This window comes from Maylandia zebra, linkage group LG17, assembly GCF_041146795.1.
Source record: "Maylandia zebra isolate NMK-2024a linkage group LG17, Mzebra_GT3a, whole genome shotgun sequence".
Classification (NCBI taxonomy): Eukaryota; Metazoa; Chordata; class Actinopteri; order Cichliformes; family Cichlidae; genus Maylandia; species Maylandia zebra.
Genome location: NC_135183.1, coordinates 40,193,133 through 40,205,943, shown reverse-complemented (window position 1 = coordinate 40,205,943; position 12,811 = coordinate 40,193,133). Strand labels below are relative to the sequence as shown.

The window sequence follows — 12,811 nt, the reverse complement described above, 5'->3', positions numbered from 1 at the left end:
TGCATCATTGATGTGCAGCAGCTGTGATGCTGTCAGCGTGGAAGCTTTCCAGCAGTTTGATATTTGATGAAGATCTCGATGGATGCTCCTGTTTGTGTGGACGTTGTGTTTTCAGCGGGATAAGGATGAAAGATGAATTATAGTTTGTCTCCCTGCTGAGAGCCTCGGTGTGTCGGTGCACTGGTCTGTTGAGGACCACTTTAAGCCCTGGCTGTTTGTAGAAGGACACTTCATGACCTTTCACCTCACCTGTCTGCTTCACAAACTGTGGAAAGCAGAAATCATATTAACGAGTCTGCGAACAGCAGTAATCTGTACGCTGATCTAAGTTTCAACTACAGGAAGCTGAACGAAACACGTGCGTGTGCTCATCCTGTGCTGTGGTCCAGAGATTGGGACCGAGACGGTTTAACCGTTCGACACGACAACAACTCCTGGCAGCACAGCGGCAAGAAGGTCCTGAGTTCGAGTCCAGCATCAGGCTGCGGGCTTTCTGAGCGGATACTGTCAGGCATTTGTCGTGTGTGTTATAAACACACACTTAAACATTTACACTTTGTACAACTTGGATACATCGACTTGCAATTTTCATTATGAACCATACAGGTACATACTCTCTATAGATGATCATAACTGACATAAGTATTCAGTCTTAGCTGTGCTTACAAATGTTTGCTGTTAAACTACAGCAGAGAACAAACGTGACGACAAACGTGCTGCAGTCAGTTTGAACAAAGAGTCAGAAACACGCACGTTTAATACGTTTATTGGGTAAAAAACAGAAAATAACATCGCACTGAGACCATGCTTCGTTTGTTTTTTGGAAAACACGTCACGATGCAGCTGCTATGGTGACGACCTCTGACCTTCCAGTGCCCTGTTCTACACAGGAAAGATGAATGGAGCCATCGCTGCAACATAAAGAAGAAACATATACATGTTTGCAACAACAACATCATCATCACGTGACTCTTGATGTTACCCAGGAAGGAAATACCTTTTCATGGTCACCACAGTGTCAATGCTGTGACTCTCCTCTGTGGGCTGCAGGTCTCTAAAAACAATCTGTGACACAGACACAAACATAAGCAGGAACCTGACAGTGATTCTAATAATAATGATGATTTTCTCTGGCTTATCCATCCTGGATCACAGGGGCAGCAGCCTAAGCAGAGAAACCAGACCTCTCCCCCGAGGCGATCTGAGGAATTTAGAGGCCAAGCCTAAAACTCAGGAACACCTCAGAGAAAACATTTCCCTGAAAGGGTGTATGTGGTCTGAGAGAATGCTGAGGTACTATGTGCCAAAGTAACATCCACATGGACCCAAGATTTCCCAGGAGAACATTGGCCAAATCATCAACTCTGGCTTGCTTCCCATAGTGCACCTGGTCTTGTCCAGGTAAGTGACAACACGGGGTATCTGTTCTAGGAGACACTTCACCATCAGTGCTGAGAGGAGCACGAGGCCACGGAGAGGACGAAGTCTCTGCTTAGACTTTAGTTTTTCTCTCTCTCATATCATCAGAGGAGAAACATGTTCAGATGAACCTCAGAAACTGCTGCAGGACGTCTCTGTCCAGCTCGGCAACAAGGTGCAGATGCTTAACATCAGCTTAACAAGCATGCTTTCACCTTCATGTCCTCCACTGTTGTGTTTGTGTCGCAAACAAATGACGTCACCGGACTTTTGGCCAACATGGTTCCCAGCTTGTTGTGACGTTTTTCTAAAGCAGTTCGTAAACTGTGACTTGCACCAGCAGGCAGACAGGAAGCAGGAAGTCTGTTTGTGCTTACCTTGGACAGCTTCTCCGGCTGCTCTGTGATGAATCGCTGGTAAATCTCCAAACACAGCGAGGACAGTTTTCCGTCCCCCCTGAGGATGTGATGTCTGTGGGCAGGGAGGGGTGTGCCCACAGGAAGGAGAACCGTGAACATCTCAGCTCCAGACTCATCCATCTCCTCCAACACACCACAAAGGTCAGACAGAAGCCGTTAGAAATCGATTACAGTATTAACGAATGATATTATGTACAAATACATAAGTAGTGTACAAAGACTAGCTCTGCAGAGCTGAAACATTTATGTTCATGTGCATGCAACAAAGACCATGTGCAACATAAGATGTTTATCTGAGGTCTGAGTACTTTTACTAGTACGTCAATGGAAGACACATCCACTGTGACAGAGTCTTCCTCTGGGGTAAGGCCATCTCTGCCGACCAGCAGGCCCGCCTCCAGGGCTGCGCCCACAGCGATGACCTCGTCAGGAGGTGCCGCGTTGAGAAGCTCCACATCCGGAAACATTTCACGGATCATCTGCTGCAGACGAGGAATTCTGGCCGAGCCGCCGCAAAGAACCACCTGCAACACATGGCAGCGATCGAGGAGCGGCTTTTCTATTTAACACACAGCTATGCCATCACTCGTGCATCAGTAAAGACCTGCACGCCGTACCTTGCTAATGTTGTGAGGTGTAAGACCCGCCTCCTCGAGGACGGCTTTGATTGGCTGGATGCTTTTGTTGAAGAGTGAAGAGCAGAGCAGCTCAAATCGAGCTCTGAAAGAAATAACGCACAGAGGTCGTCACGAAGGACAAAACATCTCAGTTATCAGAATCCTGATAATGTGTGTTTGGAAAAGTCATTTAACAAACGACTTTTCCGTTAATTCTGCTGCTCAATTGATTTCATTTAGTTCTTATTCGTTAGCTTTATGCTTTCAAACGTTTATCTCAAATGTTTCGTTCCACGTCCAGCTTCAGCTCAGGCTCAGCCAACGATAATATTCAGATTCTTACAATCTGTGCGTCGACACAACAGCTCACCTCGAGACGCTGCACTCGAAGTCGATACCATCATGAAGGGAGTCAACGAAGCAGTTGGCTGAACCCAGCGAGGACAGGGAGTGCTTAGCCATCTCTGCACCATTCATCAGCTTCAACATAGCCCGAGGATTAGAGCTCACATCGTGCTTAAACGTGCTGTACAACACACACACACACACACACACAAACACACACACAGTGAGGACAGCTACACGGACTCAAACATACAGAAAAATCTTTAAGATGTTCGTCTGTTGCTTTGGTCCTTCTCAGTAAATCGTTCAGACTCTGATGTTCGGTTGGTACCGTTTGAATTCTGAGGCGAGGTGCTGCGCTAAGGCCTGAGTGAAAGCCTCTCCTCCGATGCTGTGGTCAGTGTGAGCGCTGCAACACAGGAACATTCCTCCATTGACCTGCAGCACTGTCACGCTCAGGGACGTCCCACCGAGCTTGTAGACGAGGACGTGACTGTGGAGACAGGACGCATCGCTAAAGGACAAGAAGATGGAAAATTCATTCAAACGGTGACTGCTCTGTCTGCTGGTAGCTGACGCACGCACGCACTACTTCTGCTGGCTGTGGGTGGGGTTCTGGGGGGTTTCCACTTGGCCGTAGTACCCGGTAGTTTTTTCGTTTCGAGGTTCCCAGCAATCAGAGCCGATCTAAAAATGTGACATCAGCAGACAGCCTACCACCGATTGGCTAGTCAGTGGCGTCACTGAGTAATGAAAGCGTCTCCTTCATGAGACCACGCCTAACGTGTCCTCCGCTGTTTGTTGTGTTTGCATACAAATGACATCACTGGACTTTGGACTGGGTTGCTATAACGACCCCTGGACATCGTGGTACTGATACCTACTCGAGTGGAGTCGAGCAGGTATCAGTGGAAGAGGTCGAGCAGAACTCCCACAAGGATTTTAGATGCTCCAGCTTTTTAAACATGTTGTTGGATAAAGTTTTTTCCAAACAACATTCATATCTGCGCCGTAAGTCGGATCAGCAGGAGCGTCGATCCCTGCTCGCCAACACAGCTTACAAAGGAGCCCAAACTAATGTTAGGCTGATTCTACCAGTTGGATCAGGTGGTAGAAGTAACGGCAGTCCCATCCTCCTTAGATTCAGGAGAGTTCATGTAGGCTCGGGTACACGCCGACCACGTCAGTTTGAAACCAGTGACCATAATGAAATCTGAGGTGTTCCTTTCCTAAAACACACCTCTTCCCTGACGGCGACTCCTGTCCGATGTCATAGGCCAGCAAAGCAGCAGCAGGCTCGTGGATTAGCCTCAGGACATTGAACCCTGCAGCTTCAGCCGCGTTCCTGAAGGAAACAGAGGTGACGATTAAAAACTGAAACAGATGCATATTTTCAAAGTGACATAAAAAAGATGCACCTACCTAAGAGCACGCTTCTGAGCATGTGCAAACTCTGAGGGAACAGTAATGACAGCGTCACTTACATCCGAGCCTCCCAGAGCCGACTGAGCCGTTTCTGTGGAAACAGCCATAATCAGTCGGGTGATTACTTTACAGAAAACTGAATACCCACAATTCATTTCTGAGGCTTTACGTATCAGGACATTACAAAATCTCATCCTTCTGAAGTGAAACAAGCCCACATGACAAACACCAGGACATTATTACAGCACTGCTCAGTCCACTTTCAGTCACTGTGTAATAGCCGTGCATCGTTCTGTTGCATGACGCGGTTCAGCTGTTGGACAGATGCTCTCACACTTTAACACGCCCAGGACATGCAAACTTAACTGATGTCAGTCGATTAGAGAGTTTTCAAAAGTATCAGATGTCCAATGAGGACGATTTGATGGTGGGAAATTTCTGACACATTATCAGGACCACACGCTGTGAGAAGCTGACAATGTTGCCCCAGAAATAATATGTCAAAATATATAAACTGTAAAAACAAAAACGTGTTTGTATGAAGCTTATATGAAGCGTTTTTTGTCGCCTCGGGGCGGTGTTGTGCGATAACAGGAACTTGTTGAGTAAGACTTTGCCAACAGCAGGGGTGGGGAACCCCAAGCCTCCAGGGCCGGTATCCTGCAGGTTTTAGATGTCCTTGATCCAACACAGCTGATCTAAATGGCTAAATGACCTCCTCAACATATCCTGAAGTTCTCCAGAGGCCTGGTAATGAACTAATCAGGTGTGCTGAGCCAGGGTGAGCTCTGAAACCTGCAGGACACTGGCCCTCGAGGCTGCAGAAAGCTTGGAGGACCATCACTGAAGACCACATGAAAAATAATAAATCTACCAGCAACTTTGGCTCCTTGGAAATAATGACGAACATTTTCACACTAACAGATTTACCTTTCATTTTCTGGAAGATGAGCTTTGCGACATCTTCTGGAGCAACATACTTTGGCTGCTGTCCTGATGTGATCTCATAAAAAGGTTTGTTTTCTCTGCTGACAACCTAAACACACAAAACATCCTCAGACTCCAAAAACCAAACTGTGTTTTTGTGCCGTCATCACAGATCGTTCTAGAGAAACTCTCTCACAGACCATAAACTGGCATTTTCAGGAAGTTTAAATCTCAGCATGTGTGCCGCTGAAGGCAGCTTCTAAAAAACGAATAATGATAATATAATGCTATAATGCTTCTCAGTGTAAGTAATGCCAGTGTGTAGTTAGGATTATGTGTAAAATGTAAATAAGAAAACAAACTGCAGTTATCTGTAAATCCCTGCAGAACAATTCACTCATTATCTACTGAATCCAACATCAGAGGGATCCTGTCAACACGAGTCAGTAAATGGAGCTGTGATCTAAGGATGTAGTCAGCAGGGAGAAGTGTGACACAGGGCTGTTTAACATTAATGGATCATCAGCTTTAAATCAAACAAGACCTGAGGCAACGTTTTAAAATTGTGAGCACAGAAGAAGTGTTGAAAATGAGACGAGCTGGCTCAGCACCGCCTCCTGCCATCTGTAAAACACCAGGATCCAAACTGTGTGGATCTCCTGGCGTTTGGTCTGCAGGCTCTTTCAGAGGGTTGTTGGTGAAACCTACCTGACATTTGGTCTCCGTTCTGTGCCTTTGTATCTCTGGGTCATCAAAGCTTTTCAATCAGAGAGAAAGAAACAACACACACACAGTTATGAGTTGCTGTCCACAGGATGTCGAGGATAATAAATAATAACAACACTCGTTCCTTCCTCACTCAGGCTACAACTATCACAGCATGAGTACAAATGTTGTCATTTCTGTCTCAAAAACATCGTTTCCTTTCTACTGGAGCTCACTGAGCAACTGCTACATGGATCAAAGCCATCCTCTCATATGTAACAGCTGATGGTGTGTCTCAGGTGTCTGACTGGATGTAGCAGCGAGTACAGGAGCCTCCATGTTCCTGCCACAGTGTTACTGTTTTTCCCAGAGGAGAAACCAGACTGATGTCCACGTGTGATGATACAATCAATCTGAACAAGCATCATCATCATCATCATTATTTTCTATGTTAGAGCTGCATAATCTTGCTTTTTTTCCTTTGAGTTATTAATAATTACAATAATATGATGTAGGTTTCACATTTGCAAACAAAACATCGTCAGCTGTGTCACCTTCTCCCGAGCACTTGTTTCACTTTGATGACTGTGCTGGCAGCATTGCGGACCCGTCCCTGTTTTGCTGCTATACCTACAATCTGCAGAAGAGGTCAGAGGTTAAAAGGCTGCTGCAGTAGATATCTCACAGGTGCAGGAAGCAGCCGTCAGTAATGTAAGAATAATTCTGCACCTCAATGCAAAAAATCATCTTCTCCAAGTTCCAAAACCCAAAAAGCAAACAGCAGACGTGTCTGTGAAGGTTCTCAGTCATCCAGGTCATCGTAGTCTGAGGAGCTTGCAAAGAAAAGCGTCTGGACTTCTTTAAGTTGCTTGAAGACGTTTCACCTCTCATCCGAGAAGCTTCTTCAGTTTGAGGGTCAGATGGTGGAGAGTCCCAGATTTAAACTCAGTGGGAGTTTCCCCCCCACAGAGGGACAAAAGGACCCCTGATGATCCTCTAATCACATGAGCCAAGGTGTGTAAAGGGTGTGGGTCACAATCAGCCAGGGTTTCGGGTGAGCTCATTGTGAAACCTGGCCCCACCCTATCATGTGATTTCCTGAGGTCAGATGGCCCAGGATGTGAGTGGGCCCAATTAGGATAGCCGCATGTTTTGAGTGCTTCCTTTACATGTGTGTTCCTTCTTTTTCCCTTCAGGCTTAGAGGGAACATTTGAGGGGGTGGTTATCCTAATTGGGCTTTTATAAAATCAGCAAAGATGCACAGAAAAGAAGATCAGACACCAGCGAGGGAGGATAAGAAGGACAGACGCAAAGGTGAAACGTCTTCAAGCAACTTGAAGTCCAGATGCTTTTGTTTCTAAGCTCCTCAGACCAAACAGCAGACAGATCTATGCTAGACAGATCTATGCTAGACAGATCTATGCTAGACAGATCTATGCTAGACAGATCTATGCTAGACAGATCTATGCTAGACACTATAAGGTGATATGACAAGACCATGACCACAGAAACATGTGACCTGTGATAACAGAGGAACTTCTCAGTTACTTTTAACACTGCAAATATTTTAGCAATATGTTTCATTGATTGGTCATCAACATTTCTTCTATACAGACATTGTGCAAAGCCAATATGATGCTTAGGGAATTTAAAATAGAAAGTAGCTCGTCCACAGAAGGACTGGTAGCTCCCCTTACGATAAGGGTTCAGATCGCGCGAACAGGTGTGAAATGTGTGTGTTTAGTTAGTTTGCTTGTTTTAATCAATTTTAAATCGTCCTTTTTATTTGCTTTTGTTTCTAATGTCTCTGTAAAGCACTTTGAATCACCTTGTTGCTGAATTGTGCTATACAAATAAATTTGCCTTGCCTTGCCTTAGTGCTAACAGGAAAGACTGAGTGCATGGGTCAGGCACAAACCCAAGAAGTGAAGCCAAAGTCGTACCTGTTCAGTGTCTCTGTAGCCCACCACAGTTGGCGTTACTCTGTCTCCTGCATCGTTAGCCACCACATCAGCCCGTCCATCCTAAACAACACGCAGCATACATTCAGAAACACTTAAATATATACTTTGCTCAAAACTCTTGGATATTCAGATGCATCAGCAGCTGATTTCCAGGCTCACTTATCCACATATATTTCATGTATGAATCCAAGCTGCAGATCTTTGTGAAAAAGCAGAGAAGACTTCAGTCCCCGTAGGGCTCCTTAAGGAGTTCAGCTTGGCCCAAGGAACCTTGACTACATGCCATAAGACTGTTGTTTGACTGGAGTGGAAAGACATCACTGTCCTAAACTGGTTTACTGTTGAATTACTTGAAAAACCTCAAATTAAGATGCAGCACAAATGTGAACTGAGCCTTAATAATCAGAGTCACGAAAGGTTTTGTGTAATCGTGAAATGAAAGGAGACAAGAGGCTGTTCAGCCTCCTCAAAGTAATATCTAATTAAGGTTTGTGGTACTTAGTTTGTATCGTCTACATGTGCCATTACAGGAAGGCAGCAATGACGCAGCTGCAAAAAGCCTGGTAGACTCCAACGTTTTCATTTTTTTGCTTTCAAGTTTCCTAAAATGTGAAACTTCTAAAACTTGCTTGGATTTAAGACCCAACATGCTGAAAGGCTGCAGTGGCCTGGGTGCAGTTTCTGTGTTCCTTTGTGCACTTTGTAACAAGTTAAGGCTGTTGTATAAAAAAGGGTAGTTGGGTAGTTTTTACAGTAACAAGCATGCAGGCCAAGCGTCAGCCTGTCAGCGCCTTTAGTCTGAATCGTGGACAAAGTAATCTTTAATGACTTTAAAAAGCAAAGGCTGGGAGCACAAGTCTGATTTACACTGCACAGTATTCACTCGTCTGCCTTTACACACATGTGAACTTGAGTGACGCTGCATTGTTAATCTTTCTAAAGTTTAATATGATGTTTGCAGCTGTGACAGTTTCAACCAGGGATGTACGCGATTACTCGCCGTCAGCAGTGATGTCACTAGTCCAGAAGTACTCGTCATGTAATTTAATTCTTTTACATTTATTGATACCCAAATGTTGTGTCCTAAATGTTATGCTGCCACCAGATGGCGCATCGTTGTTGAGAAATGCCATGAATCTGTTCATCTCATCTTTTTGTTCACACTATTATTTCTGGTTCTTTAAAAAAGCAAAAACTTAGATTGCAGATACAAGCGGCGAAAAGTTGGTTTTGTGTGAGTGTGGAGGGGCTCTCCCTGAGCGATGGAGGTCAGTCATTCAGGGGCTCAGAGGACAGCCTCTCCATCCACTGACACAGCTGTGTGACTTTATGTACACAAAAGCTGAAATATGAACATTATAAACTCCACTAATATTTAGTTCATGTTTCCTTAGCAAGCATATTTGACCCTTTTTCTTGGAAGTTCACTTAAATCACTTGGACCCTGCAGTCCACACTATAAGGTTGGGGGCGGGGCTTCGGGAAGGCCATCCAGGAGTTTAAGGTCATCTCTAAATCATGTTGGGGTGGAGCTGGACTCTAAAGGTGGTGTCAGAGGTGGATGTTGTCCAAGTACAATACTGGACACTCAGTTTTCTCATGTGTTTGGCATCGATGTCCTATCGGAGCACCAAACTGTGTCCCAGTTTAAAATGCTTAGTTATTAATCTGAGATGAAGAATCTGGATGCAATCCTCTCTCCTTATTTTACCCACTGAACTAACTGAAACAATTCATTGACTTATATCCACTCTGCCAGCAGCTTATCGAGCACCGCCATCCTTCAGGACATGTAAATGTTCACATCAAAGACGACATGCGAGGTTTCATGAAGCGATACTCACCTTAAATATCGCCACACAAGCGGATGTATAACCGAAATGAACCCCAATCGCCGACATGCTGCCAGCCCTCAGCCCAAAAGACCGACAAACATGGATCCGGTTCTCCTCACCTTTGAACCGGAAGAATTTCTTCTTGGAGTAGTTCAAAACAAAAGCATGTATTTTTTCTGAAGTATTGATGTTTATTTTTTTTTTTACTCTAATATCATTGTTTGTATTCATGATTTGTTTTGCAGATATCTTTGTGGCTGTATGATTGTAGTTGCCAACTAACCAGTCATATCTTTGAAGAAACGGCGACAAACGACCGTTTCCGTTTGATGTCCGTGAAACTGAAACAAATCAAATGTACATGGCTGACACGCTTTGATTCTCCTTTTGCACTAATTCTTTTATTACCGGTATTTGTAAACATATTTCAGACTATAACTAAGTACGTGTGTCAATGTCTGGTAGTGACTAAGTCATTACGCTGGGAAGCATCCAAAATAGACTGAAGGTAGCTGGGGGCGGAGCCTGATGCATAAAGAATTATGTCTGTTAAAAAAGGACACTGTTGTTAAGATAATACAAAGCATTTATGTACAAAGTAAATAAACCTCTCTGTCATCCTATTTATAAGGTTATGTGTCGTGCTTGACTGAGCAACAGTGACATCAGTCTGCATGTCCTGAGGAATGACTTTATAAACTGGGCCCTACTGACCGAGGTCATGAATATCACCTGTTGTTTACAGCTGAACAGCGGCTGCTGAGGTAAAGATATGAGACGATGTGGACAGATTATGTGAACACTTAAAGTTCTAGACTATCAGCACCAGTAGTTTAACTGAGAACATCGTCCCAATTTCATCCAAATTTGCACCCAAAAGAGAGACTGACAGACTGTGGACAGTCTCTGCGACGTCATGAACGGACTGTAGCTGAATCAGGAAACACAGACGAGAGGAAATGGTAATTACAAGCTATGATGATTGCCTTTAAGTAATGGGACTACATACTTACGTTTATGTAATATGAGCCCAGCACTTAGATGTATGCATTGAACTGAACCTCAGTCTCGAATTTTTAGAACTTTTTGGATTTCTTTTACAGAGCTTAAAAATAGCTCGATCAAATAGCTTGGGACAAATACTCGTGTACATGTAGTACAGCTTTAAAAAGGGGCTGTGTCCAGTCTGTAGTGCCTCTTCTGAAGCATCTGTGTAATGATGGGCTTAAAACACTGAAAGTTGTGGAGCTGAGAAGCATTTTAGCTTCCTGGGAGAAGAGTGTGAAGCCTGGCTGGATGATCCAGGACAAAGAGCCACCAAAGGAAGTGGTCTGATTATCAGCTACATTGATTGTCCTTATTGTACTTCAGACTCCTTATTAAACACTTATTAAATGATCGCTGAACAACTTAGAAAACCTTAAATTACCTGATAATCACGAAGTAAAAGTAAACATAAAAATGTCTGAACATTTCTGATTCCCATCCTACAATTACACCCGTTACTGCAGCTCTGCCATACTACACAGTATGTTTTTGTTATTGGGGAAATTAGAAATTCCCCTGGAATAAGAGCTGCTGCTGTGTGATAGCTAACAGTTCATATTAAGTTGATAGAAGTAACAGTAAACATACAATAAATCACATCAGAGCGCTTTTAAAACCTCGGGCATTCATTACTGCAGTAACACCGTTCACTAAAACTATGAAGCAGAGTCCTGCTGTGGGTTTGTGCAGCAAATGCAGCAGGAAATAATCCCACGCAGGGCTCTGCTACGACGCTTCACACTCATAAATTAGATTTAATATCATTTAGACACAGTAATTTAATTGTATATATATGTAACCTTACACAATAAGTAAGGATATTTTTGTTTGGTCAGCTCTTTGTTATAATAACGCTGACTGGCAGTAAACCTCGTGGCACCAATCATTCAGAAATAAAGAGCTATATTTGTGGTTAGCAGAGCTGAGTATGCAGGTTGTGCCCAGTAAAAACTTTATAATAATCCCTGTATTATATTATTATAAACTTTATATATAAAATATTCTCTGCCAGTGGCAAACAGCTTATTATGTTATTGATTGTTTGGAGTTTTCTGTAGCTCAGGCCAGACCCTGCAGTCCCCTCACACTGATGTGCTGGTGTCCATCTGTCCTGCAACCTGAACACATGGAGCAACGTCGTGTTTACCGAAGAGTCCAGACTCCGCCTACCTGCAGGTGGATCATGAGGTCACAGGTGGAGAGGAGATGCACAGTGCTCTGCTGCTTTTGGTGGAGGCAGTGGGGTGGGTGGAAACACGAGGTCCGTCAGTAAGAACAGCTGTTTCTATTCTTGTAGTTAAATCATATAAAGAACTTTGGTGCCTATCAAAAAGTTTAATGCACCTCGATTGTTTTGGTGAATTTGTCTGAATTTAGATCCAAACGTGTCATTTCCAGATTCCTCTGTGGAGATGTTACACGGTCTCCTTTTTACACCAAAAAGTCAATAAAGCGTGAAAACATACGTTACCCCAAATATACTAAATGATCCGTGAATACACCGAAGCATCAGACTTTCATGCACTTCTTGGAATTCTCCTGGATTCTCCAGTGAATTGAGAATTAAATACAAACCGTTTAGTGGTGAGAAACAACGACCTTTCTCATGTACGGAAGAATTCAAGCTTCAAACATACACAATGTATCACCTGCAGGGCCACAACCCCACACAGGAAGTCGGACTTGGCTCTCTGATGTTAAAAAGTCCTGACTATGAGTGTGACCCAGCAAGCATGCAGAGTGTAGTCGATGCAGGTGAGGGGACTCGCTCAGTCCGAACTCATCCAGCTGCCTTCCCTGCTAAACCATTAAGAAGAAAAATGAGCAGCCATGCATGAACCCACCAGCTCCACCTGTTAACAGTACGTGGAATCACTCTCACCCCATTTTCTCACTCATTGATTTCTCATTTATACAGTGAAAAAACTTATATTTTGATTCATCTTTGCTTACGAATAAATATTAGCAGATTATGAGGTTGGATATTAGGACCTTAAACCTCTCTTAGCTGTGACGTGGAGGCGGCGAGAGGAGGACTTCTTCTACGCCAGGTCACATGACACAGTTTAACATCACTATTATAATAACTCGCTGTGCACAGCTGGAC

At 43.9% G+C, this 12,811-nt stretch overlaps 1 protein-coding gene across 1 annotated transcript; it reads right to left on the bottom strand.

Moving 5' to 3' along the window:
• Window positions 1-750: 750 nt before the first annotated feature.
• hspa14 (heat shock protein 14) lies at window positions 751-9,776 on the bottom strand. The gene is made up of 14 exons (XM_012925272.3): window positions 9,667-9,776; window positions 7,802-7,882; window positions 6,412-6,494; window positions 5,861-5,909; window positions 5,156-5,261; window positions 4,223-4,316; window positions 4,041-4,145; window positions 3,132-3,293; window positions 2,826-2,981; window positions 2,456-2,558; window positions 2,147-2,362; window positions 1,797-1,961; window positions 998-1,065; window positions 751-911 (listed from the first exon to the last, which is right to left on the bottom strand). The coding sequence occupies exons 1-14, from the start codon at window positions 9,721-9,723 to the stop codon at window positions 833-835; spliced, it is 1,524 nt and encodes a 507-aa protein (XP_012780726.1). The 5' UTR covers window positions 9,724-9,776; the 3' UTR covers window positions 751-832.
• Between the last annotated feature and the right edge of the window lie 3,035 nt (window positions 9,777-12,811).

What these genes read in the sequence shown, in the direction of transcription:
- hspa14 (XM_012925272.3), bottom strand. Translation starts at nt 9,723, where the DNA reads ATGTCGGCGATTGGGGTTCATTTCGGTTATACATCCGCTTGTGTGGCG. An exon ending in CTCGCCTCAGAATTCAAACG is followed by an intron (nt 2,982 to 3,131) that starts GTACCAACCGAA and finishes TGTGTTGTACAG; the next exon opens with CACGTTTAAGCACGATGTGA. An exon ending in ACTGTGGTGACCATGAAAAG is followed by an intron (nt 912 to 997) that starts GTATTTCCTTCC and finishes TTTATGTTGCAG; the next exon opens with CGATGGCTCCATTCATCTTT.